The following is a 13,450-nucleotide window of genomic DNA, read 5'->3' as shown; positions in this document are numbered from 1 at the left end:
CTCCTAATCTCACCTTGTTACCTGTATAAAAGACACCTGTCCACAGAAGCAATCAATCAATCAGATTCCAAACTCTCCACCATGGCCAAGACCAAAGAGCTCTCCAAGGATGTCAGGGACAAGATTGTAGACCTACACAAGGCTGGAATGGGCTACAAGACCATCGCCAAGCAGCTTGGTGAGAAGGTGACAACAGTTGGTGCGATTATTCGCAAATGGAAGAAACACAAAAGAACTGTCAATCTCCCTCGGCCTGGGGCTCCATGCAAGATCTCGCCTCGTGGAGTTGCAATGATCATGAGAACGGTGAGGAATCAGCCCAGAACTACACGGGAGGATCTTGTCAATGATCTCAAGGCAGCTGGGACCATAGTCACCAAGAAAACAATTGGTAACACACTATGCCGTGAAGGACTGAAATCCTGCAGCGCCCGTAAGGTCCCCCTGCTCAAGAAAGCACATATACATGCCCGTCTGAAGTTTGCCAATGAACATCTGAATGATTCAGAGGACAACTGGGTGAAATTGTTGTGGTCAGATGAGACCAAAATGGAGCTCTTTGGCATCAACTCAACTCGCCGTGTTTGGAGGAGGAGGAATGCTGCCTATGACCCCAAGAACACCATCCCCACCGTCAAACATGGAGGTGGAAACATTATGCTTTGGGGGTGTTTTTCTGCTAAGGGGACAGGACAACTTCACCGCATCAAAGGGACGATGGACGGGGCCATGTACCGTCAAATCTTGGGTGAGAACCTCCTTCCCTCAGCCAGGGCATTGAAAATGGGTCGTGGATGGGTATTCCAGCATGACAATGACCCAAAACACACGACCAATTCAACAAAGGAGTGGCTCAAGAAGAAGCACATTAAGGTCCTGGAGTGGCCTAGCCAGTCTCCAGACCTTAATCCCCTAGAAAATCTGTGGAGGGAGCTGAAGGTTCGAGTTGCCAAACGTCAGCCTCGAAACCTTAATGACTTGGAGAAGATCTGCAAAGAGGAGTGGGACAAAATCCCTCTTGAGATGTGTGCAAACCTGGTGGCCAACTACAAGAAACGTCTGACCTCTGTGATAGCCAACAAGGGTTTTGCCATCAAGTACTAAGTCATGTTTTGCAGAGGGGGTCAAATACTTATTTCCCTCATTAAAATGCAAATCAATTTATAACATTTTTGACATACGTTTTTCTGGATTTTTTTGTTGTTATTCTGTCTCTCACTGTTGAAATAAACCTACCATTAAAAGTATAGACTGATCATTTCTTTGTCAGTGGGCAAACGTACAAAATCAGCAGGGGATCAAATACTTTTTTCCCTCACTGTATCTCACAGGTGGAATGATTTAGATGTAGATGTGATTTATTAGGATCCCCATCAGCCGACGCCAATGGTGACAGCTAATCTTACTAGGGTCTGACATAATAAAAAATACATTACAGAAAAAAGACATTACGATTGACATACATATAAATACATAAACATGTAGTGTGTGTGTGCGTCTATCAGTTACACATACATAATGTAGTCGTACAAGCCATGTACATATACATTCTCAATAACCTGAGTCCCCTAAATCCTACACATTTCTATTTGTGAAGTGTAGAGAGTTTGCTTTTAGAGAAAGTGTGACTCATCAGGTAGGCTACATACCAGTGAGACATGTGCCTGTTTTGGAGACGTGATGGGTTAAAATAGAACATTTTGGAATTTTGCAGTCATTGGTCTTACCCAGGAGTCAAGCCCCTGGGCTTACTTTGTGGTTATTTAGGTTAAACGCATCCCATTCATTTGTGCATTTATAGTGAGGGAATATGGGAAAACCATGTTAACATATTGCTGTGGACTGTTTCTAGCCCAGGAATGATTTATTAGCTGGACCTTGTTAGCCTGCAGTCTGTCAGGAACAGGAGTAACATTGTGTCCATTATTTCAGAGCTGGCTTTTGATAGGCCCTAGTTAAAGGGTCATTTCCTGTCTCCTGTTTGTGCCTGGTCCCACCTTCTTTACCTGGGAACTCCCTGACACCTGCTGATGCACAACAATAGAACTCTGTGTGTGTGTGTGTGTGTGTGTGTGTGTGTGTGTGTGTGTGTGTGTGTGTGTGTGTGTGTGTGTGTGTGTGTGTGTGTGTGTGTGTGTGTGTGTGTGTGTGTGCTAACACATATTTGGTGTATAAGTGTGTTTCCAATCCCTTAGCTCTAAGCTACTCCACCATTTGATCTGTAAATAAGTCCTCATTGTTCCATAGGCAGGACCTGCCATACTCCGATACACAAGAGCTCGGTTTGGTCCTGGACTAGTCATGCAACACAAGCACACCTTTATTCTAGTAGAGCAGGCCGCTCCACCGGAAAGGGCACCGAATGACATCACAATGTAACAGCTGTTCCAGGCTCGACGCCTCTGCTCACCTCCCCATCGTAACGCTCACTTCAGATTTAAAATATTCACATACCATTCATCATGAAAAGGGAAAGGTCTAATTTACCTGCCACACACTTTTCTGTGTGGAGTCGCCAGTGAATAGATAGAATGGAGTATGTGTGTGCGTTTGCGTGCGTGCGCGTGCATTACCCTGCTCTCTTTCTCTTTCTGACTGCTTACTATTGACACCAGACGTCTACATTCTGAGCCTGCCTGTAAACTCTTTAAAGTGAGGTTTATGTTTTCTATGTTTCACCAAGGTTATTGTGTCTGAAGAAGAGTGTGACAGTGTTTAACTGGGAATCATCCATCAGATTACATCATAAAAAGTATGTTACTGACAACAACAACATAACCTTAATAATTTTACATGCAGGAAAACCCCCATCAATTGTACACTAATGAGATTGTATTTTAGTGCAGAGAGATTATTCTAAGTTTGCCAATTATCTGCAGCTCTCTTTTTCAGTTGTTTGTTTGAGTGTAGACTTGCATTTGTGTTGACCTTCATTTCATCTGCCACTTCCGGAAGGATCCCCATCACTACCACCACTAAGTACCACTATCATGCTTTAAAAGGGAAAATGTTTGTGTTCAGTATTATTGTCTATGTATGACAGAGCTGTGTTTTGCACATATACTCTGTCTGGGTTATTAATCACATTATCTTGGCATTCATTCATTATGAGATAATATTGATCTAGGACAAATATTGATAAGAGCAAACCTCATTTAATGGCCACATGGGGAAGCAATAGCTTGTGGCACACCCACACCCATGTGAGAAGTTCGGTGTGTTTGTGTTAATCAGGCCTCATGGCTCTGTGTCCACATCTGAAGATGGGCAATACCTACCTGCACTTACAGAACACCTCTCACTCAGTCCTACTAATATTATTGCTAGTTAATGGGAACAAGAGACTGTCATGAAAGTTCCATTTCATAGCAGAACCTGCTGGGTCTGTAGCAATGGGTGTTTGACCTTTCCATAGATGAGAACAATGTTTGAGGCTTTGCCCCTGGTGTAGTGAAACCATTTAGAGAAGCTTGATAATCCTGCTTGTCTCCGCAATGTTTGGTAAATCCACCTTTAGTTTAAAAATGCACCACAGTTATTGAATATCTTACAAAACAAATTACACCTGAATTCCCTGGTGCCGATAGTGCCGTTTAAAACTGTTGTTAAATGAGTTCACTAAAGTGTGAAATTGTTTCAATTGATTATTATAACTTGTTGTAATAACCTGTTGTAATTTATTTATAGCTGTCTTCTAGTTTTGTTATAATTTTGTTGTTGCTGTATTTATGTAATTCTTGTCCTCAGGGCACCATTGTAAACGAGATAATGGTCTCAGTTGGGTTCCCCTGAATAAATACAAGTTAATACAAAATATATAATAATAATGTGCCAAAGTATTATTTTTCCTTTGGAGAGAAAAAGTTTGTCCATTCTTATTGTGTGCTGAGCCTCTAAGCCAAATGGGTTGTTAGTGGACCATGTCTTTAATCATTTGCATTTGAAACTGTTGGAGAATTAATCATTATCCATTGATACACCATGAAACAAAAGGCTGGTCCTCTGCAGACCAGCCTTAACCTACTGTTAATATCCCAGGCTCTTTGATGTTCCCTCCAGTTCCCTTTCATATTTTAGGCCTCTTACCAGGCCAAATGTGCCCATGCTAATAAATCAGCCCCTATGTGCCCCCTAAAGTATCTGCTGCTTCATAGATAGTCATGTTGTCATAGCAACAATGATAGGCCTACACCCCGAGAAGGCATGTGCCCCTGCCCTGGTAATTAGACCTAAAGGAATCAGCTGTTTGTTGTCACTGGGTTAGTATGTCCCACGTGTGGTTTGTGGGGCTGATTGGTCCAGTGTGTATTCTGGGATTTACCATCAATGGGCTCCCGAGTGGCGCAGCAGTCTAAGGCACCTCATCTCAGTGCTAGAGGCGTTACTACAGTCCCTGGTTCGATTCCAGGCTGTATCACAACTGGCCGTGATTGGGAGTCCCATAGGGTGCACACAATTGGCCCAGGACTGTCCGGGTTAGGGTTTGGCCAGGGTAAGCCGTCATTGTAAATATGAATTTGTTCTTAACTCACTTGCCTAGTTCAGTAAAGGTTAAATATTTTATTTATTTTTAAATATCCAGCCACAACCATTAGTAATGGTTGTATCCAACCATAAATGATATAGAAGTAGAATGGGTAGAACAGACGTAGTTCACTAAAAGCCACATGGTTTTTCACTGGTGTAACATGTCAACTCTGTTGACAGTTAGCAGCCTGATGATCTGTCAAACTGTCAAACTGATCTCATGCCATGACCCCACTCTCCAAGGGTGTCTTAGGGGAAGTGGGATATACTAAAAACACATGACTATTTCACCACACACATGTACATGTGTGAATCAGGACAAATATAAGCACCCCTTATTTGACCTTTTGACTTGTTATTTACAGTAAGGGCCACTGCCTAAAGCCTTGGGTTTCCCCTTGGCTATCTTTGCTCTGAGGCTCCACCGTGGATGTCATATTGATGAAATGTATGGCCCCCAGGAGCCCCAGAGCTCTGGCTCCTTTTCTTTAGTAAATAAAGGCAGGAGGATCCCTTATGCTGAACGTTCTCTATTCTATTTTGCCTCTAGCGTGTGAGTCTTGCGCTGGCTTTTCATCAGCCGGTGTTCAAAGTCTCCACTGGCTGCGCTAATTACAGGGCTCTGGGCAGCACTTTGAGACCGCTCATGCTGGCTCTTGAGAAAAAGCTGCGCGCCTGATTCTCATGACGAGATGAACCACACATACATGCAGTAGCTCCGCACTGACAGAACCAGTCAGCCAACATCATTGGGACATTCCGCACCGAAAGAGACTCATAACTTCACCCAGGACAGGACACTATCAGCTGCACCATCTGATAAGAGGTTGCGCTAGAGCGTATCTGTGTTTATTTTTTTACTTAGTGAAACGCTTCCAGTGTCAATTTTGACATTTGGCAGCCTATTTGAATGCTCCATGCGTTAATTCCTCCATTCACCACTGCATATAACCGATGAACTCACGAGATGTAGTTGTCTACTGGCAGTGGCACCTGAGCAGCGGTAAAAAGGAGCTAACGTGTCGGCTAATTGTCGGCTAATTGTTAGCCCATACTGTCAGTGTAGACTTTGGCGGAACGGAGAGGAGTCCACAAGCCGAGGATTACCTGTTGGATACTTTTACTAGTGCTGTCACGGGGAAAGGTGAAACGGCATGGCTGTGGACGGTAATTGAGATCCAATAGTTGTGCATGCGGACATCTCAATAGACGAATCATCCCGCATCTTCTCTTCTGATATACTTTCTATTGTCGGTAAAGCCAGGTTAAGCTAAACAAGTGCGCAGTGTAGCATTAGTTTTGCTGAACTTGCATGACCACTTCCTCTGCTTATTTTGGGCTTTAGATTTCAGAATTTAGGTGGAATTTTATGCAGCACGAACAGAAACCGCTGTCCGGACGGCGTGGTGCTGAAATTGATAGCGATTAAGGGTGACGAATTCGGGTCTATTTGCTTACAGTGACCACTGGCCATATAACCCATTCCATACAATTAAACGCCTATTTTGAAATCTAATGAATGAACCATTTGTTCACTGAAGATTGGGTACATCTCATATTCGATGTTTTCAAACACTTCTAGTGTATTTTTTTTATTGAAGTTACTTTTCTAAGTGGCATGAAGAAACATACACACATGCCCCATGCTGAAGACCTAGACTAGAGGGTTGATATCGAAGGGTTATGTCCATTATGAAATGTTCTTCACCAGTGGCATTCATATGGCTTAGCTTGATAGCAAGAACTACCTTTGCGAAGCTTGGCTCTGTTGGGGGCCTGGAATAAGGAGGATACTGGATGATGCAGAGGAAGGGCACAAGCAAAAGGACCAAAATATACCCTTTCATCTCCTCTCCTCTCACGCTCTCCTCTACTGTCTCTTGTTCTGTCCTCATTTGAACTAAACCTGTGTCAATTAGAGAAGAGACATTTGAATGAACATCACACACACACACTACTCAAAACATCACTTCCAACACAGCCAGAAAATAAACCCAATCTGGCACATTAATTAGTAATGACCTGTGGCTGGTTGCCAGGTTATGCTGCAGTAATGGTGTGTTTACTCCAGCTTGCACCTTTTCCCTTCATTATGATACTGAAAAGACACTTCCTGCCTGCAGAATGGGATAGGGTGTGTGTCTGCCAGTAACTAACCATAATGATGAGCGACTGATTTATATGCAGTAGTCATGTGGAGTTGCCAGAAATGCCTGGGAGCTATCTGGGTAAAAGTTGAAGTTCCTTTGAACTTCAGCTCATAATGACTCAGTTTAATGGCTCAGCCATTATAACACCTGCTTGGTCTGCCTGGAAAAACACCTTGTAATGATGGTTGAGACCATCTCTCAATGAGAAGGCACCCAGGGTTTTACAATTTTTCCAGATTTCACATGGCATTTTTAGTGCAAATTACAGCATAGTCAGTGCGGGAATTTCAAGCACCACAAGCCTGTGACTTTACTGCCACTGTTATAATCAAATCCGATTACTCAAATCAAAACTGTATTTGTCTCTTTTACTCTTCTAGCGGCCTCCAGTTTCAGTTTCTGCCGGCCTGCTGTGGAATACAGAGCGCTGCCGGAGGACTTCAACCACCTGAGTCGACGGACGGGAGGGAACCTGACTTGGCATGACGGGCGGGGTCAGAAAACAGCAGGGGGCCGGACAGTGAAGCTGCTCCAACAGCCTGGGACAGAGAAATATCAGGTGGAGTACCTCAACTATTTTAGATCTCTATTTCTGCATATCAGATCATAATCTCAGATCAGATGTGAAAAGTGACCCCATTTCTGTAGAACTTTACAGCCATGATGCTAATGGCCATGATGCTTATGCAATATCTGCTTCTAGTCATCCACTACATCTCTAATCCTTGTAGGCCTATTCAAGATGCACATGTAAATAAAAAATAGGAAAGAGCTTCATGGGTTATTATTCCTCTCAGATCAGTCTTTTTCAATTATTAATTGACGTGTATGTAAGCTTCTCTCTGGCCCTGTGTAATTTACCAACACAAAAGCTTCTCTCTTCACAAAGACGAAATATAAAAATATTATATGACAAATGCAATGGACTTTATCCATTGTTCCAACACGAGCAGCACTTTGTTCATGGAGAATGGAAGATGCTGTTTACCCAGAGGGCTATGGGGCACTCAGACAGTCCAGCCTTTTATATTGACTTTAAAAAGAACTGCTGTCCTTCCTATGTACAGAAACACCAGCCTTTGTCTGTGGACTGAGAGCTAAAATGTACAATATACTGTATGACATCTAATGGCTGTGGTGAACCTCACAGCATGTGCTCTGGCAGATATGTTTTATAACAAAGCATGTCTATCAATTATTTGGAGGGGGAGGGGTTCTGGTTCTCGGTTCCCGGTGCCTGGTTCAATTAATGGTAGGGTAGTAGGGGGTAACTAGCCCCTGGGGCATCTCTCTCCTTGTTTTCAGTCAGAGGTGGGGACTGGATTAGGTGTGAGCAGTGCAGGAGGTGGGCTCGTGAGTTGTGCTCCAATTTTACTGGGGATAGCTTTATTTGTGACCTACAGGTACAAATTAGAATCGTGCAATAGCATAGCATAAGAGAGTTGCCACATCAATGTTTCACTGAGTTAATTAGTTAAGTTATTGTTATTAAATGTTATATTCCAATGTTATTTAATATTATTATTTATATTCCATTCCAATATTATATTCCAAATATTTTATTTTTTTGGGGGGGGAAGGGGGGAATTAAAAACAACCACTGAAAACCTTTTGCTCCTGAATGTTATTTTAAAGACTGTAAGGATTTAAAATCTTGCATTATTCAAATCATATTTAGTGCAGTTGTACATAATGGATTGTATGGAAAAGTAACAACAAAGAAAGAACAAATAAAATGAATGTGCAGGTGAGTTAGAAAGAGGGACTTTACATCAAATCTCCGCATAGTGCAGTTATTAATGGTGACATGTGTAACACCATTTCCCCCCCATATTTTATTGAAATAATTAAAATAAGACAACTAGACTTGAAGTATTACTTACTAAAGAATTTCTAAAAAGAACTGACACACTTCTGTGAAACCCTATGCCATACTCTTCTACTGGGGGGGGGCAGTTACCCCCGGAATTAAAATAGATAAATAACTTTTTTTAAAACAACATTTCATGAAATAACTGAAAATGTGTAAACTGTAGCCATTTTTTTTACCTTAATAGTTTATTCGCCTAAGCATGACCTTCATCCACATACCAAATGTTTTCCAGACGTTGCTTTTTGTGTGTCAGAAATTAGACATGTTCTTAGTTACCCACTAGCACCCTATCTGATATATTATGCTATTCCCTTTACGTGGTATTACAGCGCAGTGAACCTTTTGTGTTTTTGAAATTGACTTTTAAATCATGTTATTGCAATTTCAATGTGCCTGTTGTTTTTTTACCAATGAATGAAGGAATCTCTGCTATACATTGCAGTTTCCGAGTACCCTGCAAATTTGGGTTGATGACAGAGATACTTCCCTTCCCCTTCCATGCATGCATGCATAGGCTTCATGTTTTACTGCAATGCATTACATAATCTTGTATCATGAATGTCTGTGATGAAAAAGGCAGGGAGAGAGCTTGTTTGTTTTTGTTTGTAGCTGGCCAAATTCAGGCCAAGGGGTGTAGCACTAGCATGTTGAGTTCAAACCTTTTGAACTTTAAGTGGGGCTGCTCTACACTGGAGAAGAAGAGCAGAGCAGAAAAGGAGAGAACACTGCATTCATTGATTTTTAAATTGAATGAATGATCAAAGGCCTCATTTGATTAGTCACCCATATCCTGGTCAGATTCCAAATGAAGGAATTTGGTTTTGGGATAAGACTGACCCACATGCACCCTGGTTTGATGCTAATGCTCATTGCTCACAGAACTATGTTCCCTGATCTTAGAGTTTCAGATGAATGTATGCGTTTGATCTGCAGGGGGACCTTTTATATGATAGGCTTCATTAGTGATGGGTTTAGTGTGTGTATATATGCTAATGTGAGAGCAATAACATTACTGTCAGGCAGGCGGTATCGAAACATGAGGTCTGATACCAACTGTCTCAGAGACAGTTTATATCAACAAGTCGTCAGAGTGCTGAACATTTGAACTGGACTGACCAGCTGCTCATGCACACACCCACACAGGCATACAGTACACACACACACACACACACACACACACACACACACACACACACACACACACACACACATATACACTACAAGACCAAAAGTTGCTCGTTGAACATCTCATTCCAAAATCATGGGCATTAATATGGAGTTGGTCCCCCCTTTTCTGCTATAACAGCCTCCACTCTTCTGGGAAGGCTTTCCACTAGATATTGGAACATTGCTGCGGGGACTTCCATTCAGCCACGATAGCATTTAAATATATATATATATATATATATATATATATATATATATATATATGTTTCACCTTTATTTAACCAGGTAGGCCAGTTGAGAACAAGTTCTCATGTACAACTGTGACCTGCTCAAGATAAAGCAAAGCAGTGCGACAAAAACAACACAGAGTTACACATGGGATAAACAATCGTACAGTCGATAACACAATAGAAAAATCTGTATACAGTGTGTGCAAATGAAGTAAGGAGGTAAGACAATAATTAGGCCAATGGTGGCGAAGTAATTACAATTTAGCAATTTACACTGGAGTGATATATGTAGAGATGAGGATGTGCATGTAGAAATACTGGTGTGCAAAAGAGCAGAAAAACAAAAACAAATATGGGGATGAGGTAGGTAGTTGGGTGGATGGGCTATTTACAGACGGGCTGTGTACAGGTGCAGCAATCGGTAAGCTGCTCTGACAGCTGACACTTAAAGTTAGTGAGGGAGATATAACTTTGGATTGGAGATGCTTAATGTGAGTCTGGAAGGAGAGTTTACAGTCTCGCCAGACACATAGGTATTTATAGTTGTCCACATATTCTAAGTCAGAACCGTCCAGAGTAGTGATGCTAGTCGGGTGGGCGGGTGAGGCCGGGCATTAGTGAGGTCAGGCACTGATGTTGGGCAATTAGGCCTGGCTCGCAGTCGGTGTTCCAATTCATCCCAAAGGTGTTCGATGAGGTTGAGATCAGGCATCTGTGCAGGCCAGTCAAGTTCTTCCACACCAATCTTGACAAACCATTTCTATATAGACCTCGCTTTGTGCACGGGAGCATTGTCATGCTGAACCAGGAAAGGGCCTTCCTCAAACTGTTGCCACAAAGTTGGAAGCATAAAATCTTCTAGAACGTAATTGTATGCTGTAGTGTTAAGAGTTCCCTTCACTGGAACTAAGGGGCCTAGCCCAAACCATGAAAAACAGCCCTAGACAATTATTCCTCCTCCACCAAACTTTACAGCTGGCATGATGCATTCGGGCAGGTAGCGTTCTCCTGGCATCTGCCAAACCCACATTAATCCCGTTCTGTGAGCTTGTGTGACCTACCACTTCGCGGCTGAGCCGTTGTTGCTCCTAGACGTTTCCACTTCACAATAACAGCACTTACAGTTGACCGAGGCAGCTCTAGCAGGGCAGAAATTTGACGAACTGGCTTGTTGGAAAGGTGGCATCCTATGACGGTGCCACGTTGAAAGTCACTGAGCCCTTCAATACAGGCAATTTTACTGTCAATGTTTGTCTATGGAGATTACATGGTTGTGTGCTCGATTTTATAAACCTGTCAGCAACGGGTTTGACTGAAATAGCCGAATCCACTAAAATAATGTACTTTTTTACTCCATACATTTTCCCTGACACCCAAAAGTATTTATTACATTTTGAATGCTTAGCAGGACAAGAAAATTGTCAATTTAAACATTAATCAAGAGAACAACCCTGGTCATCCCTACTGCCTCTGATCTGGCGGACTCACTAAACACAAATGCTTCGTTTGTAAATGATGTCTGAGTGTTGGAGTGTGCCCCTGGCTATCGATACATTTTAAAAACAAGATAATTGTGCCGTCTGGTTTGCTTTATATAAGTCATTTGAAATTATTTATACTTTTGATACTTTTGATACTCAAGTAGTATTTTATGGGTGACTTTCACTTTTACTTGAGTCATTTTCTATTAAGGTATCTTTACTTGACAATTGGGTACTTTGTCCACCACTGAAGGAAAGTCACTCCCATCACTATATTCCTGGCAACTGCATTGTCATGTATTATACCTGTGTGGCTAAGATCATGAAGTGGTCCTTGGTGACCAGAAGAAAGGAAGACCCTGGGTGTTTGAACAGATGTTTTGATGGATGGATCAAGGATGTGCTAGTCTAACTGACATGGTGAGGTTGTCATCCCTTGGGGCACTCAAGGTTAAAACACATCCCTTAAACGGGAGGGGAGGGGTCTGAGAGATAATGGAAGCAGTAGAGGGCCAGAAAGGAAATATGACATTGCAGAAATAAAATATTCGGTGTGTGTGCTTGGGTGTATTTCAGCGCCGTTCAGGCGACTCCTATGGAATCTACCACACCAGCCCCACCCAGCCTAGTCTGATCCGGCCTGTGGTGTTATGGACTCAGCAGGACGTCTGCAGGTGGTTGAAGAAACACTGTCCTCACAACTACCTGACCTACGTAGAGGCCTTCTCTCATCACGCCATCACAGGTATCAACTAGGACACGTGTATTACTGGCACAAAGAACATCATTCATAATTACAGAATCAGAGTAAAATACAGTTGGTTTGAGCAGATACAAGTGCACTAGCCCAAAATCATAATTTACAATCATAAAAGGAGGCTAAAATACAGTAAGCGTGGATGGCTGGCAGAGTAGAGTTAGTTGAATAACTATGCTTGTAATACTCTTTACCCAATACAGGTATCAAAGGGTACAAGTGCACTAGCACAAAAACATTCATTAATAATCATGCAATGAGATTGGAATACAGCAGGTGTGGGTGGATACAGTGCACTAGCAGAAAAAACATAATTCTTCATCAGAAAATGCTAGTAAAATACACAATCCAGTAGCTGTGGGTGTGTATGAGTAGTGACAGTTAATGACAGCCTCCTCTCTCTGTTCCCTGTCAGGCCGTGCTCTGTTGCGTCTGAATGGAGATAAGTTGGAGAGGATGGGCTTGGTGCAGGAGACACTGAGGCAGGAGCTCCTACAGCAGGTGCTTCAACTGCATATGCAAGAGGAGGGACGAAACCTGCAGCTCCTTAGCAGAGGTGTGTGTGTGTGTGTAAATTACAGATAACATTTGAATGCGATTCTAAAAGTTCCTATTTTCTCTCTTTGCCTTTCTCTTGCAACAGGTGGCTCCTTTGGAAATCTATCGTAACATAACGTTCAATTTCTGACTGGGTTGTTTACAGTGAAAAGTGGAAAGATTATAGAGCACTTCAACCATGTACAAGCTGGGAGTCTGTACACCAGTCAGAAACTAGGACTGCAATGTGAACCTCATGGAAACGATTAACTCTGACAAGGACACATGAGATGATCACATGACATATCCAACTCAGACAGAACCGGGGGAGATGGAACACTACCCAATAATACATACAGTACTGTGATCAATAGAGCACAGCCCCAACTTTGAAAAGTTGGATATTGGTTTTCCATCAACTAAAGGGACAGGCAGACTATACAGTTATATCTGTGATTTGAAATTAAAGGATGTTATTAAAGGCTTCATGTCAGATTGGCTGTTTTTGTCTTGGTGCCCATTTTTATGTAATTTTATGTTTTAACCATACAGCTGTGCAAGGTTTGTTGTGAATTATATATTTTTGTCACAATGGTTCCTCTTGGAAGTATCCTATAGAGTACTCTAATTTGGGGCTTAATTGTAAATTGGATAGATTGTTGTGAAATACATTTATAGGGAAGGGCTCCTTATTTCAGACAAATAAAATGTATTATGTATTTAACATT

The 13,450-nt window shown here is 42.1% G+C and overlaps 1 protein-coding gene across 1 annotated transcript; it reads left to right on the top strand.

The window, feature by feature from the left end:
• Positions 1–5,261: 5,261 nt before the first annotated feature.
• Positions 5,262–13,446, top strand: LOC115165721 (sterile alpha motif domain-containing protein 10-like). The gene is made up of 5 exons (XM_029719029.1): positions 5,262–5,694; positions 7,058–7,236; positions 12,005–12,173; positions 12,601–12,741; positions 12,829–13,446. Exons 1-5 carry the CDS (start codon positions 5,682–5,684, stop codon positions 12,852–12,854), a joined length of 528 nt encoding a protein of 175 aa, XP_029574889.1. The 5' UTR covers positions 5,262–5,681; the 3' UTR covers positions 12,855–13,446.
• The last annotated feature ends 4 nt before the right edge of the window (positions 13,447–13,450 follow it).

Source organism: Salmo trutta, chromosome 28 (assembly GCF_901001165.1).
Source record: "Salmo trutta chromosome 28, fSalTru1.1, whole genome shotgun sequence".
Taxonomy (NCBI): Eukaryota; Metazoa; Chordata; class Actinopteri; order Salmoniformes; family Salmonidae; genus Salmo; species Salmo trutta.
Note: the sequence above shows the minus strand (reverse complement) of the source record. Positions and strands in the feature narration are given on the sequence as shown.